The 17,831-nt window shown below is 36.5% G+C and overlaps 1 protein-coding gene and 1 pseudogene across 4 annotated transcripts; one reads left to right on the forward strand and one right to left on the reverse strand.

Moving 5' to 3' along the window:
- Nucleotides 1-1,022: 1,022 nt before the first annotated feature.
- Nucleotides 1,023-2,094, forward strand: LOC126709749 (chlorophyll a-b binding protein of LHCII type 1-like; annotated as a pseudogene).
- Nucleotides 2,043-17,212, reverse strand: LOC126709748 (uncharacterized). Of its 4 annotated transcripts, XM_050410083.1 has the most exons (20): nucleotides 16,901-17,212; nucleotides 16,486-16,790; nucleotides 16,259-16,376; nucleotides 15,891-15,973; nucleotides 15,102-15,325; nucleotides 14,875-15,007; nucleotides 13,889-13,971; nucleotides 12,790-12,999; nucleotides 11,926-12,285; nucleotides 11,284-11,455; nucleotides 9,850-10,041; nucleotides 9,537-9,746; nucleotides 9,358-9,450; nucleotides 6,224-6,438; nucleotides 5,362-5,928; nucleotides 5,035-5,115; nucleotides 4,832-4,917; nucleotides 3,300-4,172; nucleotides 2,707-2,860; nucleotides 2,043-2,576 (listed from the first exon to the last, which is right to left on the reverse strand). In XM_050410083.1, the coding sequence occupies exons 1-20, from the start codon at nucleotides 17,019-17,021 to the stop codon at nucleotides 2,492-2,494; spliced, it is 4,365 nt and encodes a 1,454-aa protein (XP_050266040.1). In that variant the 5' UTR covers nucleotides 17,022-17,212; the 3' UTR covers nucleotides 2,043-2,491. The 4 variants fall into 4 exon arrangements, with proteins under 4 accessions (XP_050266040.1, XP_050266043.1, XP_050266041.1 ...); XM_050410086.1 differs by lacking the exons at nucleotides 16,486-16,790; nucleotides 16,901-17,212 and having other exon boundaries at nucleotides 15,125-15,325; nucleotides 15,908-15,973; nucleotides 16,259-16,340; XM_050410084.1 differs by lacking the exons at nucleotides 16,486-16,790; nucleotides 16,901-17,212 and having other exon boundaries at nucleotides 15,908-15,973; nucleotides 16,259-16,340.
- Nucleotides 17,213-17,831: the final 619 nt, after the last annotated feature.

Below are 17,831 nucleotides of genomic sequence, written 5' to 3' on the forward strand. Positions count from 1 at the left end.
CAACCTCCTATTTGGCCACAGTTTTTCCCCATACAAATACTATTTGGGTTATGCTAATCAGTTTGGATATCAGATATCCAAACCTATCTCTAAGGAAAAAATTCAAATGGTATTCATTTTATATTATTATACATATCAATTTTGATATTAGACATCCAAACCTTTAAGGTTTGGATATCACACATTTACCTTTAAGACATGATTTCTTAAGACACATATTATGCTAAGAAGTAAACTGCCCAAGATTCAAGATCATTGTAATCTTTTGAATACCCGCTGTGGCACTTTTAAAAGTTAATGGAAAATTAGGTATTTGGTAACCAAATTTAGATTTCCTTTAACTGTAAAAACAAAGCAAAATAATGCAATATCTACCATGTTTGGGATGAAAGGAATGCTAGATTACATGGGGGTGGGGGAGGAGGTAGCTGATCAAAAAAATGTCAGGATATTAGGGGAGAGTCGCTAGGTGTTAGAATAGTAAAAAGACAATCCAAAACAGGATTCTGTGCAGCATGTGGAGGAATAAAATCATTATTCGTGACTGTTGCTAATAGAGACAATTCAAATCTAAGATAGTAAAGTGCTTGATTATCACCCCCGCTTAATATTATATTTAACCAAAAACCACCATGTGAACCATGACAATCCTGTATATCCGGAGCATGAAGACAATTGACACCAGATTGGTAAACATTATTTAGAATATGTAAAGGTCTTATTTTACATTTCTCAGATGGGGAGTCATCTGAATTCACTTCTGACTGAAGGGAAGTAGCGGCTTAAGAACAAGCTGCAGCACTATTTTCAGAATCACTTATTAACAACTATGTTCATTTGGCAACATTGTTTAGCATATTGTAAATTTTTACAAAATGAGGTAGCCTGGATGGCAAGCCACAAAGGAAGCAAGCCCAGCCCACAATAGACTTTAATTTTACTTTGTCCGCTGGGGCTATATTGATTAAATTCCATATGGTTTTGAACAAAATCCAATATGACCGTCATTGATTGGCTAGGTGAGTGAGTTGGATACGTGAATCCAAGCCAAAACCTCATCAACCAGTCAGGCAAAGGATGATGATCCACAAGGATAGGATCTGTGGACCTCACCAGACGAGAAACTTCAGTATGCCACATTCATTCAAGTAAACACCCAACTTTCTTGTATCACCCACTACTATCCTCACTCCAAAGGCTTAACAATTCATGGCAACCATGGCTCTCTCATCTACATTCACAGGCAAGGTGGTTCCTTTGAACACCAACAGAGTTATCAACTGCCCGTAGCAATGCTGGCAGAATTTCAATGAGGAAGACAGCAGGAAAGCCAGCTGCTTCCTCTGGGAGTCCATGGTATGGCCCTGATCGCGTCAAATACCTTGGACCGTTCTTTGGTGAGCCTCCATCTTACTTAACAGGTGAATTCCCCAGTGACTATGGATGGGACACTGCAGAGCTATCAGCAGACCCGGAAACTTTCACCAAGAACCGGGAGCTTGAGGTTATTCATTCCAGGTGGGCAACGCTTGGTGCTCTAGGATGTCTTCCCAGAGCTTCTTGCAAGGAATGGAGTGAAGTTTGGTGAAGCAGTATGGTTCAAAGCTGGTGCTCAAGTCTTCAGTGAGGGTGATCTTGACTACCTTGGAAATCCAAGCCTAATCCATGCTCAGCATTTTAGCCATATGGGCTACACAGGTTATTCTCATGGGTGCTGTTGAGGGTTACCGCATTGCTGGGGGACCTATGGTGAGGTCACTGACCCTCTATACCCAGGTGGCAGCTTTGATCCTTTGGGGCTTGCTGATGATCCAGAGGCATTTGCCGAGCTTAAGGTGAAGGAAATTAAGAATGGCCGCCTCCATGAGCAGGCCATTGTCACTGGAAAGGGGCCTTTGGAGAACCTTGCTGATCATCTTGCTGACCCAGTGAACAACAATGCCTGGGCTTATGCCACAAACTGTCCCCGGAAAGTGAGGAAACCAACTCATGAACAAAAATTGAATTTGCTAACTAGTGTTTTGCCTATATGTAACAAAAGCTTGGACAAATATGTAATCAATTAATCAAATTTAATTATCCAAAATTGTACAAGTTACTGTTACAGAGCTACACAGCTCAGATTTGCACAACTTAACCTGGTATCCTAAAATTGATAACCCAATACATAATTGAGGTGGTTATTGCCTTTCCTAGGAAGTGAGGCCTTGTTGCTTCCTAGCTGAGCCGGTCACTTACAACCAAAAAAATGGTTTCTTAAGGGGCAGGAAACTGTACTTAATCTCAGCTGCAGATCTCATACTTGCAAGTCGACCTACATGAACTATGGTTGACCAAAATGGCTATTGAGGACCCTTCTTACAATAGGTTGTCAGACCATTGGCGAGAGTGATAAATCATTTGCAGTAACAAGGTGATGCTGAAACGATTGCAGTAATGAACCTCATGTCAAAAAATTTCATGTAAACTGGCAAAAAAATCATGAAAAACTTCATTCTCCCCGGTCCATTTCACAGATTCCAGAAAACTCAACAATCTGCATCCCTCTTCCAGCAACAGCAATCTGATAATTGTTTCTGGAAAAGACACGAAACCCAGTAAATGAAAAGGCAAATAACTAACCAGAATCTTTATCATAGAATGTTGAATAATTTCCCTGAAAAGAGACTCCATGAATGTAAGATCTACTTGAGATGCTTTACTCACCTGCCACAGGCTCTAGCATCCAATGCTTCTGGCTCTGGCACACTAATGACTAAACAACCATGCTCAGTTAATTTTCCGTGTTTTTCTAAACTCCAGCATCTGACACGCTGATCAAGACCAGTAGAGAACACCCAACAGCCATCCGTCCAAACACCTTCATAAACGAAAAATCAATTTTAATGCTTTAGTATTCAGAATTCCTCAACAAAAGACATGCCCAGAAGTTCTGAAAGGTTACTATCTCCCTTTGGTTCATAACCAATCAATCTTTTGAATTCATGTCCTAGCATTTAAATCAAACTTTGAAAAAGACAATTATAAAAGCATTGATATCTCTCAACATGATTTATACTAATAAAATATTTCAGAATATTGAGTTGACAGTCATTAAGCGTTCAAAAAATCAGAAGCACTAAGGAAGAAAGGAATATTCTTAGCAAGTTATGTTGATTTACAAAAATGTTTCTTTTTTCGATAGCAAGGATATTTGAAGGAATCCAAACACAAAAATATTCAACCACTTCAGCTCATTTTCATACAGAAAAGATCTTTACCAGTATTGAAAATTCAAGCTTAAGAAATTGTTGTTTTACCTTTTACGGCAGAGCTGTGAGCTGATGCAATTTTCTCATGATATAAGAATTTGATGGCATAATTCTTGTTCTGGTTTTCTCCATAAGTAACAAAAGGCCTTGTAATTTCAGGTCCACTAATTGAATTTCTGATGTCTGGTGTCACAAACTCATCATCTGTGACTGTTGCTAATAGAAACAATTCAAATCTAAGATAGTTAAGAGCTTGATCATCACCCCCACTTATTATATTGAACAAAAAACCACCGAGAGAACTTTGACAATCTTTTATATCTGAAACATGAAGACAATTAACACCAGATAGGTGAACATTATTTAGAACATGTAAAGGCCTTATTTCATATATCTCAGATGAGGAGTCATCTGTATTCACTTCTGACTGAAGGGAAGCAGTGGCTTGAGAACAAGCTGGAGCACTACTTTCAGAATCATGGTGAACATTATTTAGAACATGCGAAGGCCTTATTTCACATGTCTCAGATGAGGAGTCATCTGTATTCACTTCTAACTGAAGGGAGGTAGTGGCTTGAGAACAAGCTGCAGCACTACTTTCAGAATCATTTATTAGCAATTCTGTTCTACTTGCAACATGGTTTAGCTTATTGTGATTTGTTCCGTCTCCACCTTTCGTTGTAACTAAACCACTGCCTACTCTTCTCTTAGATAGACTACTGCTTAATGATCTCCACCATCGCCCCCCCTGACTTCCCCTCCCTGTGCGTGGCCGTTTCTGACAATCAATGAACTTTTCTACATGAAGAGTTGACACCCGCTGCATAAAAGCTTCAATACTCCCAGTCAAATCCCAGAAGGCAATACTACCATCAGTAGCTCCACTAATCACAATATACACTTTTCCTTTCTGAATGCTTTCTGTGAATAAAATTTATGAGTAAAGACTCAACACCTCCAGATGGTACTGGAAGCACCAGCATGCAAAAATTTAAGACATAAATCAGAAATGTTCTCTGAAGCATGGATTAAATATCCAATGACATTAGTAAAAGAATTTAGCATTGCAACTAAAAGTTCAACTTAATGTGAGACTGGAACACCTAGATCCTAGATCCTAGATTCTCCACATCTACTCAACTTCCACATTCAAAGTGGTAACAGAAATTGTAGACAAGTACAGCAATTAACGAAGAAATTTACAACTACAAGTTGAAGGTTTCCAACTATACTGGTGAAGGAAAGTTTTGCTTATTACTTTAAAGTTCTTTGTCAATGACGTAATAGAAGGTTTTAGAATACACATCTACAGCCCTCTTATCTCAACAAAAGTCGTTTTTGAATTCGTTCCAAGACTCATAATTACGTTAGTTGATCAATACTGCTGATTTTTAATAAGTTCATTGTAACTGAGACAGGAAAAAGGTTAACAAAAGGAGAAAATAATTAACTAATGAGATGAGGTGGGATTGGAGAAATCTTCGGTTTCATAATGCATTTCCATCAGAGTTTGATGGACAATATCTGCACAACTTCCATTATATTTTAGATTCAGATGCAGAGTCAAATAACAGACTAACCTTCAGAAGGAAGACATATTGGGACAATGACATGCTGCAATGCCAAAACTGGTGATGATAGAGGAGCCAACAGAGCAACATCAAACCTGCAATAATGTGAAAGGGGAAAAAAAAGAAAAGAAGAATGAAAAGCACATGAGGAGACATGCAAGAGAGGGCAAAAAAATCATTAGGTGACAAGACAGTGGTGACTTGATAAATACCATAAACGATAGGGCAAGATTAGAGCCCTTAGCGCAAGTGTTGCATCTGAACAAGCAACAACAACAAAGCAGACAGTTAACCTGAAAAAAAGAAAGAAAGAAAAAAAAAAAGGTTCATTTCATATGTTCATTGTATTATTGATCTTGTAAGAGTTCTTATGGGCATGCAGCTGGAATACTCCATTTTCCCATTGTACTCAGTAAAATTTCATATTAATTCAATTCAATTTACTTAAAATAAAATAAAGTAATTTTTTTTATTAAATTCAAAATTTAAAAAAAAAAAAAAAAAAAAAATCAGAAAAGATATTAGTTATTTCCTCTCACCTGGAACCAGCATATTTAACAAGAAAAGCAGTGACAGCCATGTATCTCCAATCATCTTCATATTTATCTCCAAGGCAAGGCTTTATGTCCATCTTCCCCTTCCCTTGAAAATGTGATGTTGCATCAACTTTTGTACTAGAAACATTTTCTGCTGCACCAACTAATTTTTCAGCGTCTTCTGGATATTTATGAGAGCTTGAATACTTGGCTGGCATGTCAGTAGAAAGCCACTGAAATGACATTGATGAGGACACTCCTGATGAAGGCTTATTGCTACTTCCAATTTCACTATATTGCTGATCAGCAAGTGCTTCTTCCTTGTCTGACCTCCTATTTCTTAGTAGCCAAGAAGTCAAGACCCGCTTTGCACCAACTGAAATCAGTAAAAATGGATTCTCTCCATTATCCGTGTCAACGACTTGTCTGTTCCTCCCATCGGATATGGTGTTCGCTTCTGATGCAAATACATGTATCTCTGACACACAGCATATTGATCTTACAGCTGATCCACTAACATGCTCCCCAAGCAATTTTGATGCAGACCAATTCTCAACACCTGGTGTATACCTAAACAAATCATAACATAGTTAGGAGATTGCCCAGCTAAGTAAATCCACCATATCAATTCCTAAGTTTTGTAATGAGTTAATAAGAGGACTTATCCATTTGTTTTTTAAGGAAAGAAAAGGAAGTGAGAAAAGGAGGGGGGGGGGGGGGGGGGGGGGGGGTTGTTGGCGCACTTAGTTCCATTGGCATCATCGGCTAAAGTAGAGCAGAAACTTTCATATACATTGAATCCTCTTTCCTCCTTCCTCCTTGATGGTCAAGTCATTATCTAAATGTGAAATGAGCGTTTCCATACCTAGTCAACCTGACGGTTCCATCTTCACAGCCAGTTGCAATCCAACTAAATCTAGAATAAAGGTTGTGCTTCCCATTAGCTCTGAGTTGCAAATTTTCAGATACAAAGCATAAGGAATGCATCTCTCTCCCATGGAATTGCACATGCAAATTCCTGGGGATTATTTTCCCCTCCCCATCAAGTATCCAATTTCTATGAATATAGATCATTTCATCCTGAAAAACAATAATCAAGAAAAATATAAAATGTAAAAAAATATAGTGGAAATATCTAACATTGGAATTATAGAAACTTAGTGCTAGCTTATTGTTTAACATTGATGGTCTCCAGTGAAGACTTGATACTTTAAAAAAAAAAAAAAGCTTACTGCAGAAGTATACTCTGTAAAATCATAAGAAAATCTTTTGGGAAGAGAAAATGAAGAAGATAAGAAAAGACAATAACTCGTATTCAAAATTAGCTTATTTGCAGTGGCTTAATTTGCAACAAAAAAAAAAACTGGGAAAGTTGTATCTAGAAAAAGTGAATCTTTAAAAAATCTGTACACATATGCTTCAGCGCTGTGGATTTTCAGAGAAATGGAGAAAATGGATAATGTGTTGCATCTCGAATGTTAAATTCTCCATTCTGATTAATGGTAGTCCTTCTGATTTCTTTGGTAGTTCTAGGGGGGATTCGGCAAGAGGACCCCTTGTCTCCATTGCTATTTGATATTGCTGTGGAGGGTTTGAGTCGTATGTTGGATGTGGCTGCTACAACTAGTCAGTTCTCAGGCTTCTCTGTAGGTAATACAGCTGGTAACTCGGTGATGGTGTCTCACCTTTTATTTGCTGATGACATTCTTATTTTTTGTGATGCTGATCCTATGCAAATAGCTAGTTTGAGAGCAATTCTGGCTAGATTTGAGGAGGTTTTAGGTTTAAGGATTAACTTGGGGAAATCTGAGTTGGTTCCTATAGGAGTGGTGCATAATATGGATGTTCTAGTGGGGATGTTGGGTTGTAGGCAATCCTCTCTTCCATTGAGATATTTGGGGCTACCATTAGGAGCTAAATTTAAGGAGTTGTCAATTTGGAATCCTATTTTGGAGAAGATAGAAAGCAGATTAACAGGGTGGAAGAGGTTGTATCTATCTAAGGGGGGTAAGGTAACTCTTATTAAAAGTACTCTTTCCTCCTTACCTACATACTTCCTTTCCCTTCTGCCTTTACCTGGGAAGGTGGCAAATCGTATGGAGAAGTTACAACGAGATTTTCTGTGGAGTGGTATTAGTGGTGATTCTAAATTACACTTCGTCAATTGGGCTCAGGTTTGTAAGCCATTGCAGGCTGGAGGGTTGGGTATTAGACGATTTAGGAGTTTTAATTCTGCATTGTTAGGAAAATGGTTATGGAGGTATGGCATGGAGACCAATGCTCTATGGAGGAGGGTTATTGAGGTGAAATATGGGAATGATTGGGGTGGTTGGTGCATGAAAAAGGTGACCAGTGCTTATGGTGTTAGCTTGTGGAGACATATTAGGAGTGGTTGGATGAGTTTTTCTAAACTCCTTCTGTATGATGTGGGGGATGGTACTAGAGTGAAGTTTTGGAAGCATGTGTGGTGTGGAGATCGTACTCTCCAAGAGGCTTTTCCGGAACTTTATTGTATTAGTAGGACAAAGGATTCTTCAGTAGCGGAGGTTATGTGTTGGATTGGTGGGAGAATTCATTGGGATGCTAAATTTTGTCGTCCTCCACAAGATTGGTAACAAGAATCTTTTGATCTGCTTATGGATATGGTATACTCTTCGACGGTACGGGGATTGGGTCCAGATCGGGTTTGTTGGAAGCCAGCAAGGAGTAGAGGTTTTGAGGTTAGAGGATTCTATCTTTCTTTCTACCCTTCTACCCTTTTATCCTTCCCTTGGAGAATGATTTGGAATTCGAAGGTTCCTCCAATGGTAGCTTTCTTTTCATGGTCTGCTTCCTTAGGTAAGATTTTAACAACAGATAACCTTCGCAAATGACGTGTGCTAGTTCTTGATTGGTGCTATATGTGTAAGAATTGTGGGGAGTCAGTAGATCATCTTCTTCTTCATTGTCCCATTGCTTGTGAGTTGTGGTCGTTGGTGTTTTGTTTGTTTGGAATTCATTGGGTTATGCCTCAAAAGGTTATTGAATTGTTTGAGTCTTGGCAGGGTAGGTTTGGACATAGAAATATAGAGTTGTGGAGAATTGTGCCTCATTGCTTGTTATGGTGTATTTGGCGCGAAAGAAATGTTAGAAGCTTTGAGGGATGTGAACGCTCTATGTTAGAGATTAAGTCTTTTTTTTTTACACACTCTCCTTGACTGGAATGTGGTCTTTTGTCATTTTTCTTGTTCTTCCCTTCCTGTTTTACTTGATCGTTGTAATCTTGGTTATTGATTTATGCCCCCATGGTACATTCCCAATGTACTCGGGTTGGCTGTTTTCGTTTTTTAATAAAATTTTCGTTACTTATAAAAAAAAAATAAAAAAAAAAAGATATGTGACTCAAGAAATCGAGAAGTTTCACTACGCCAACCTTTGCCAGACCTTTTGGTCTTAACTGGAGATCAAAATATACAGAGGCCAACCAGTTGCAAACACCATTCCAAATAGTTCCACTTGAATTGGGACAACAAAAGAAATCTGAGCTAAAGAATATTCCCAATTCTTCCTTTAAAAATGCTGTAAAATTGATAGGAAATCAAGCCAAAGCACCAAATTAACCCTTAAAATCAATTCAATTTGGTTTGTTTTGATTGCACCTAGTCTTTTTTTTTTTAATTAACCTTTCTAAAGAACCCTTTGGACTCGCCTCTAGTCGATTGCACCGAGTCTTTCACTCTTCAAGATTTGGATGCAGGCCTAGAAAAATTTTACCCATGTGGCTCTTACACAGTTCATATTCAATCTGATTGGAATCCTAATTATTTTGGCAACATCTATGCTAATGGTCCAGGAGAATAAATTTTGAATGTATATATATAGGACCACTGGTCAGCATTGTCTGCCTGCATTGCTTCTCTAACTGTGAAGTGTAGGTGTAACATGTCAGGTAGAAGACTCAGTTACCTATGATTTGTTTATAAAAAAAAAAAAAATCACCAAAGAAGCATTTGGGCAAACCTTGACATATGCAAAGCAGTTCTTCATCTCTGGTACATCACCAAGATAATAAGAATGAGGACGCCGCCATCCACCACATGGTATTTGCACAACCTACACCATTATGCCCTCTTAGGCACTAAATAAAATAACTTAGGCAACATTTGTATTACTTTGGTGGTGGGGGAGAGAGAGAGTACCTTTGTCTCAGTTATCAAGTTCCATATTATAAAATCTACTGATGCAAAACCAGCTGCATAGCGACCACTTGCCACATCATCAACAGAGTCATTATCTTCAGATACAGATTGAATCAAACTCAATTCTTTCACTTGTTTCATCCCTATAAATTCCAAGTGTTTCTGATCTCTGTCATATTCCAAATAGCATATGCACCCATCTCCTCCAGTCTAAACAAAAAACAAAATAGCACAAGAAAAAACAAGCAAATCAATTCCCCAAATACACAGAAATTTTGTTTTGCATACTTGAAAGCTTGATTATTGGCCATACCGAACATATTTCAATCTGATTGGAGCTTAATCTAGCAAATGAAACACTGGACACACTTGATATCCCATGTACTCCCTTAAAATAATTTATTGGGGACATCTTCTCTTCTGAGGCAACCAATGTATTCAGCAATAGGCTTTTCAACAATGGGAATAGCACCAAATTACCACGTAAGTCCCCACACACCAGAACCTGCAAAATTGAACTCCAATGTGAATCAAGACAATGGATTAGATATAATATCAAAGTGCAGAATCTTCTTTTAACTTGAGAAGTTCGTATAACTACATCCGGAAAAAACTAAAGGGGGGGCTTTTCTCAGTATATTTCAGAAACAACAATTTATTCTACTTTTATCAAATTGTTCTGTTAGATAGGTATGTGTGCATGCACATGTATTTGTGTGCGTGTGTGTATGTGAGAGAGAGAGAGAGAGTAGAATATTTGTATAACACTATTATAACATTAAAATTTGGGAGTATGTACTCAGGCTTTGTTAGGTGTATATACTCAGTCCTTTCCTTGGAGAAGTATTTGGAAGCAAAAGGTTCCTTCCAAAGTTGCGTTTTTTGTTTGGACTGCAGCTTTGGGAACCATTTTGACTATTGATAATTTATGTAAGAAGAAGGTGTTGATTTTAGATTGGCGTTATATGTGCAAAAGTAATGCAGAATCAGTAGATCATCTTTTACTACATTGTCCTATTGTTTTTGAGTTGTGGTTTGTGGTGTTCACCTTGTTTGGTATCTATTGGGCAATGCCAAAGACTGGTTGAGCTCCTTGCATGTTGGCAAGGAAACTTTGGTCATCATTGTAATGTTGTTATCTGGATGGCTATCCCTCATTGTTTGATGTGGTGCATTTGGCAAGAGAGAAACAACCGGTGTTTTGAAGATTCTGAAAGGAGTATAGCCGATATAAAACTATTCTTTTTTAAAAATCTATCAGATTAGATGTCTATCATAGGAAGTCATTCTATTTTTTCGGTCTACGATTTGATGAATGCTTGTAATTTATGTACTTGATTGTTTTGGTCCCCTGCAGTATACTTACTGTATACTTGGATGACTTCTTTTTAAGACTAAATAAAATTTTCTTTACTCATCAAAAAAAAAAATAAAATAAAATAAAACTTGGAGAAAGCAGGACAGGAAGAACAAGGAGAAATGAAACGACAACCAGACCAACAAAAGAGTGGCTACAATGTGTTAAAATGATATACCAATTTAAGCTGACATAAGTTATTCCAGATATGATCAATCACATTGGAAAAAATTTAATCTTGGCAAAAAGTTGATACTCCAGTTTGAACAGGACATCAACTGAGTAGAACCACCCCCCAAGGAAAAGAGTAAAAACTCATTTTAGAGCCATAGAACAAATACCCTGATCCAAACAACATTATAAAGAATATAAAATATGGAAAACACATACCTCTTCCTCAAAAGATGCATCCAAACACAATATTCTTATTCCAAAACATGATGCAAATTCCCCAATTAGAGACACATTATAATGCCCTGCAGAGCTGTGAGAAACTGATGGTGAAGGATCGTATAACCCCCACAGCTTCAACGTTCCTTTAGGATCAGTGGTGAAGATGTACCTAAAATGTAGAACCACAGATTGGTGCTCTTTCAATACATCCTACTTTTAATCAAGAAAGCAAGATGACTAAGAGACCTATTAATTAATAACAGTATAAGCACGGTGCCATGCATAGAGCAATGTTGTGTGAGATATGTCATTTGATAGAGCAATATGAAAAGCTACACTTACCCAGGATAAAAGAGAACTCGGTCACCATTCAGATAACCCAACTATTTATTCTATGATGTTCTTTCTTTTCAACATTAGCGGAAGATTTAAAAATAAGGAACAACAAAACAAACAATAACTAAACTACACACTCACTCTTTAACCAACAACCATGTCTGAATTTATTATGTTTATGGGGCTGAACATATAAAACAACAAGTTCCAGATTTCATCATCTTGTGTATATCCATGCACAGGTCAGGTAAGGAAAATCTAACAGATAGATTAGACACCATTACTATAGAAGGAATTCATTACCTATATCCCAATGACTTGCACCAATAAGTTCCTAAGAGCTGTCTCTCCATTCCAGCTTGCCAGCTAAATGTGAGGCTCACTTTAGGAGCAGAAACATCACTAAGAACTTTGACAATTGTCATGTATCCTTTACCATCTCCCACAGCAAGCCAATCCTCAACACCACCAGAAAGCTCAGATGATTTTAGGGATAAAATATCCATACATACAATAGGAACCTCGTTACTGACTTGGACAAGTTCAGTCCATTTTACATCCCTGGTTTTGGATAATTTAGCATGGTAAAGATAACCCTGATTCGTGGCAACATAAAGGGAATCTTCACATGTGAAATGTAAACAACGGACATATTCACTTTTGCTGCAACGAGGGACCAACAATGTCAGTACATTAGACAGTAACAAAAATGACAAATAACAAATACCAGTAACAAAAAAGCAAGAAGATTAAAAACTCTAAGGCTGTTGGGTGTCTGAAGTTTATGAACCACCATTGTTGGGTTCCACAATGAGATTCCCTAACAAACCATCCAGATAAATGTTTATCATCATCGTTGTTATGATACACCACATTTTCCTAAAATAAAACAAACACCAGATGGCTAGGACCAACAAATTAGTGCAACCCCTCTCCCAAGGTGTGTGGGGGATGCAGGACAAAAGTATTATCATTATTATTATTATTTTGATAAGTAAAGAAACAGGACAAAAGTATTATTATGGAGAACTAAATCACATTTCCAATTAATTTACACAAGGTTACTTCAAGACCAAGACTATATGCTTCCTCGTCTACATTAAGGATCCTTAGAGTTTTAAGAATAGTAAGACATCCTAAGAAACTACTGATATTAAGAAGTGCTACCTGTCCATTAGTCCATTATGCTCTGATGAAGCAGGGATACGAGCAGTGAATATCTCTGTTCTGTCAATAAACTCTTTTACCTCAGCACGTCCATCTGAGCCCTTAGACCAAAAACCATGCAGCTGATGCACTTTAATTGCAGAATCAAATCCAGCAGTAATGAGAAGCGAAGAGTTCGCATCATACAAACAACGCCAAATGCCCCTTCCTCTGTACATTAACCCAAGAGAGGTGCACATGTTTATTATTACATTTAGTTAAAAAATAAATAAAAAACAAGAAAAAAGTTTTTATAATTACAACACAACACGAATATAACATATATTAATTAGATATAGATTTTCTAATGACCTTGGGTCAATTTGCACCTGCTAGTGTCCTCAAAATGGATGGGGTTCAACCCCCCACACCCAACTTAATGTAGCAAATTTTTTTTTTTTGATAGGTAATAACAAATTTATTGATATGTGTGTTCTGTATGAGAATTACATAATAGAGTGAAGAAGGTAGGGGTAATAACTGTCATAAACTCATGCCGGCCTAAAATTTCAAGGAGAGAATCACAATATCAGTGTTGGTTCTTGGGTGTCACTCCTTTTCCTAAAGAGTCACTTTACAAGTTAATGCTTGTCCCACATGATGCACATTTATTATTATTACCCCTTCGAAACAGAATGGCGCAACACTTTTTTGGGAACTTCGAACATGTGTTTGCCCTTATTCAGTTTAAAGTTAAAAATTAACATTCTACTAGGAAAAATGAATTTTAGGTGGAATAACCAATCATGAAGTATAAGCTAGAGCTTGAGGTCCGCTATAAGGTTTAAATCAAGGTTGTCAACAAACAGCAAGTCCATAAGATCCTAGAACAATTACAAATAGATAATTCTTAAGGGGATCATTTTACTTTTACATCTAGCACCTGGATCATCAGTTATAATACCAAACAAGTTACAGTTCTAAGTACTTATATAAAAAATAAAAATAAAAAGTTACAGTTTTAAAGTCACAGAACATAAAATTTTAAGGAATTAATAATCCTATGCTCAGGAAAAAAAGAAGAAGAAGAAGAAGAAGAAAGAAACACAGAGCAACTCACATATGCTCCTTGATCATCAGAAGCTGCTTTCCATCCAATCCCCACATGCGAGATGTGCAATCCTCACCCGCAGTGACAATTAACTGAGACAACTCAGGTATTATAGAATCAGATTCCAGCAGTCCATATGTCATAGAAAAAGCAAGAAATCAACAAACTTCATAAATGTCAGAAATTGCATTTTAGCCCTTTGGAAAAAGAGGAAATGAGTGGCAATCATTGATGGATCAATACCCCTCCCCCATGTCACAGTATGGTGATATTATCCCTGCCCAGAATAACAATAAAAGAAGAGCATTGCAAAAATCACCCTAAAGGAAAAAGCAAACCGCTTATGGTCTTAAAGCCACAAGAACCAAGACACTAAAAGGTTGCAAAAGAAATGTTTAGAAATGACAAGAGGTGTTTTTAGTTAATTACATAAAAATATGCATAAAATCAAACCAGTATCACATTTCTAATGTTATTCAATCCATCCTGTTAAGGTCATAAAACGTAATACTTGAAGACAATTCTAACCAGGAAAAAAGTGTTGATCTAATAAATTAAACATATTTAAAAGATAATAAGATTAAAGAACAAAAACTATGAAATAATAATAATAATAATCGATTGAGCTGTTCTCAATCACAAAAACGTTATATTGGTTTGACCTTAACCATTCAATGCAATCTATCAATCTTTTTACTACCTGTTTTCATTTGTCTGTATGTCTTTAATCTAAACCAGTCTGACAATAATGCTCAGAAGGACATTTTAGTCACATGCTAAACCAACCCAGCAAGATGATGAAAATAAATTCTATTACGAACTCATAATGAAAACAAATTCTTATTCATTTAACAGTTTTACACATGTAAATAATTTTCATACTGAGAAAAAAAAATTAAGAACACTTTAAACTAATGTCGATAAACTATTTTCTTTTGTCCTAAGTTGTTAAAAAGAAGACGCAATAAAATGAACAAAGATTTTGTAAAGCTTACAGAATCACTAATACAGCAATCCCAAACTCTAGCATTGTGACCAAACAGCACAACACCATCAAGTTCAGGCACAATAGAATACCCAGGCTTGTCAGAACCATTTCTTTCAGCATGAACCGCCCAAACACGAGCACTGCACAAATCAAGAAACCGGTTGTTGTGTGGAATCACTCCTCCAAGAACAAGTATTAACAATTAGAATGGTATTAATGAAGAAACTAATTCACCTACGATCATCAGAGACAGATACCAGATTGGAACCATCAGAGGACCAGGTTATGCGGAAGATTGATCCTTCATGTCCAGCAAGTTTATCCATATGAACAGCTTCAAACTGCTGATAATGAAATAGGACATGGTTGGAAAATGGATAGCTCTGATCAATATGGTCTTCCACAGGACTCTTCAAAGATGGAGCATTATACTTAGGAACCACCTTCCAAACAAGAATCTGAAAGAATCATTTTTGTTTCAAAGGGTTAGGAATAACATAAAGACCAAGGTCAAAAGCCTCTTTTAAAAACTATAAGGATTACGGTAATTAGCAGATAAGTAAGATAGTCTCTAGTAGATGATAAATCAGCTCCACTAACAGCATGGGACTAAAATTTTATAATCAGGGAAAGGACTAGTTCCCTTTCCTTTTATCCTTCCTGAAGGAGGAATTCAATCACTAGAGACTCTGTAGACATGCTAGGAGTGACCATAGAATAAGACTTATTAAAAGAGAAAAAAGTGACCATACAATAAGAAAATTAACAATGATAGTATTAGAAAAATTACAATGCTCAATATAAAGATGTTCTTTTATTACTACATTACGAAGTATGTCAATATAAAGATGTTCTTTTATGTCCATGTGTGTGCGTGTGAGTTTATTGATGGAATCAAAACCTCAGAGTTGGGTGAGATTGATGAAGGTTAAAACCATGAAACCATATACATATATAGGTAGAAATCCAGAATCCAAAAGTAACGAAACTGAAAGAAATTCATCATAAGAAGAGATCAGCCACCTCATTAAAAATAGTACCAGATGCAATACGGAGAGCTTCGATATTGTCACCCCATAGCCTCATGGAATAAAGGAGGCACCTCTCTACAGTTCAATGAAAAATTAAGCAAGAAGAGTAGAATAAAACAAATAAAATAAAATATTGAACAAAAGAAAAAGGCAGTTTTGTGCAACTATTTTTGGCTAATTTATGAGGCACCCAGTCCAATATATAATTCACCAATGCAACGAAATATGAAATATGGAATTCCAATAACTAAGTTTATGCGAATCCGTCACTTTGAACACAATTGTAAAAGCCCCCAGCATGGGCAACATTTCAATCAGTGAACCAAATAGAATGAACATCACAATCCTACTAAAACTAACCTGGAGACTGAACTTCAAGAATCACAATAGAATTCAAGATATCCCACACATGGACAGAGTTGTCACTACACCCTATTGCAAGACAATGGCTCCCCTCATTGTAAGAACTCACAAAGCCCTACAAAATCAATCCATAGAGCAAAAGCCAACACAGTAAGGACCAAACATTAATTCCAAAATTAGCCAATCAACATAGTCTACCCAAAAAAAAAATCAAATTTTTATACCTTCATAAAACAAACATCCAAAACCCAATTGCCAAACTTGGGCAACAAATGCAATAGGTTCAAATTCACAGAAACCTCGGACTGATTTTGAGTACCCAGAAACAATTCAATGACAAGGTTAAAGAGTTTGACTCTCCTTTCACCAAAGACAGCAAGTTGAAAGCCAAGCTTAGAGGAAACAGTTCCTTCCGTACAATCAATGAATAAACAAGTAATGCCATGCACGCGAATCCCATCGAATACGTGAAAGGACCTTAACATCTTTCCTGATTCTAAATCGTAAAGCATGAGTTGTGAACCCGAACCTGTTATATATGAAATAAAGTTTAAATTTGAAACAAAAAGTGAAAAAAAAAAAAAAAAAAAGTTATGATCTTGAAGATGAAGAATTGAGTTATGGAATGAGAGATAGTACCAGCGAGGAGAAAAGGGAGAGAAGAGAGGTGGGTTGGGAAGTGGAGGAAACAGAGGGCTGAGATTTCTCCAAGGTACTGACTGCATTGTAAACTCCACTGGGTTCGAGTCTCTTCAGCCATTGATTTACTTATTACTGAGATAACTTATTAGCTCAGCTCAGCTAAAGCCTAAGCAAACAAACAAACCAAAAACTGTGGCTGTGGCTGTTGTTTGTTGCTCTGGTTTTGACGCTTTGATGAGAGTTAAGGAGGCAAGCTCGGTTTTTTCATTTTTGGGGTTCAGAGACAGAGGAGAGGAGGGTTTAATGAATAATGGTTTTTTTTTTTTTTTTTTTTTAGTAAATAATGAATAATGGGCTAATTCTAGATTGGGCCTTCAAGAAATAGATGCTCTAATAGTTGTTCATACTTTTCTTTTTTTTTCTTTTTTTCTTTTTTTAAGAGATTTAACGTGGGTAAAAACTCATGTTTTATCCTTTCTTTCTTTTTTTATTTATTTCAATATGCTTCATTATCTCATCATATATTTAAAAATAAGTATAATAACACCCAATCAATTTTAATACCCATATATAAATCCAACCAAATTGGAAATTTATTGAGATATTATTTGGTGTGGTAAGACGTATTGAATTTTAAATAAAATACTGATATGACAATCACTTATTAGATAGTGTAAAACATGAATTTTATACCTCATCCTTACCAAATTCGGATTTTTTTATTTATTTTTTATTATAGGTGTTCATACTTTATATTATTGGTATGAGCCTAGAGATAAACAAAATAGGAAAAATACTTTCTTTGTTTTTTTAAAAAAGGAAATACACTTCCAATTCTATATTTTAGACTTTTAGGTTCCGCTTGGGAGTTCATAAGGGAATGGAATGGAATGGAATGAGATGGTCATAAGGGAATGGAAAGGAATGG

Source organism: Quercus robur, chromosome 12, assembly GCF_932294415.1.
Source record: "Quercus robur chromosome 12, dhQueRobu3.1, whole genome shotgun sequence".
NCBI classification, from domain to species: Eukaryota; Viridiplantae; Streptophyta; class Magnoliopsida; order Fagales; family Fagaceae; genus Quercus; species Quercus robur.

Coding starts and splice junctions, on each gene's coding strand:
- LOC126709748 (XM_050410083.1), bottom strand. CDS start 17,021: ATGGCTGAAGAGACTCGAACCCAGTGGAGTTTACAATGCAGTCAGTAC. Junction 11,456..11,925: donor TGCAAGTCATTGGGATATAG/GTAATGAATTCC, acceptor TCTACATTTTAG/GTACATCTTCACCACTGATC. Junction 9,451..9,536: donor ACTTGATAACTGAGACAAAG/GTACTCTCTCTC, acceptor ATAATGGTGTAG/GTTGTGCAAATACCATGTGG.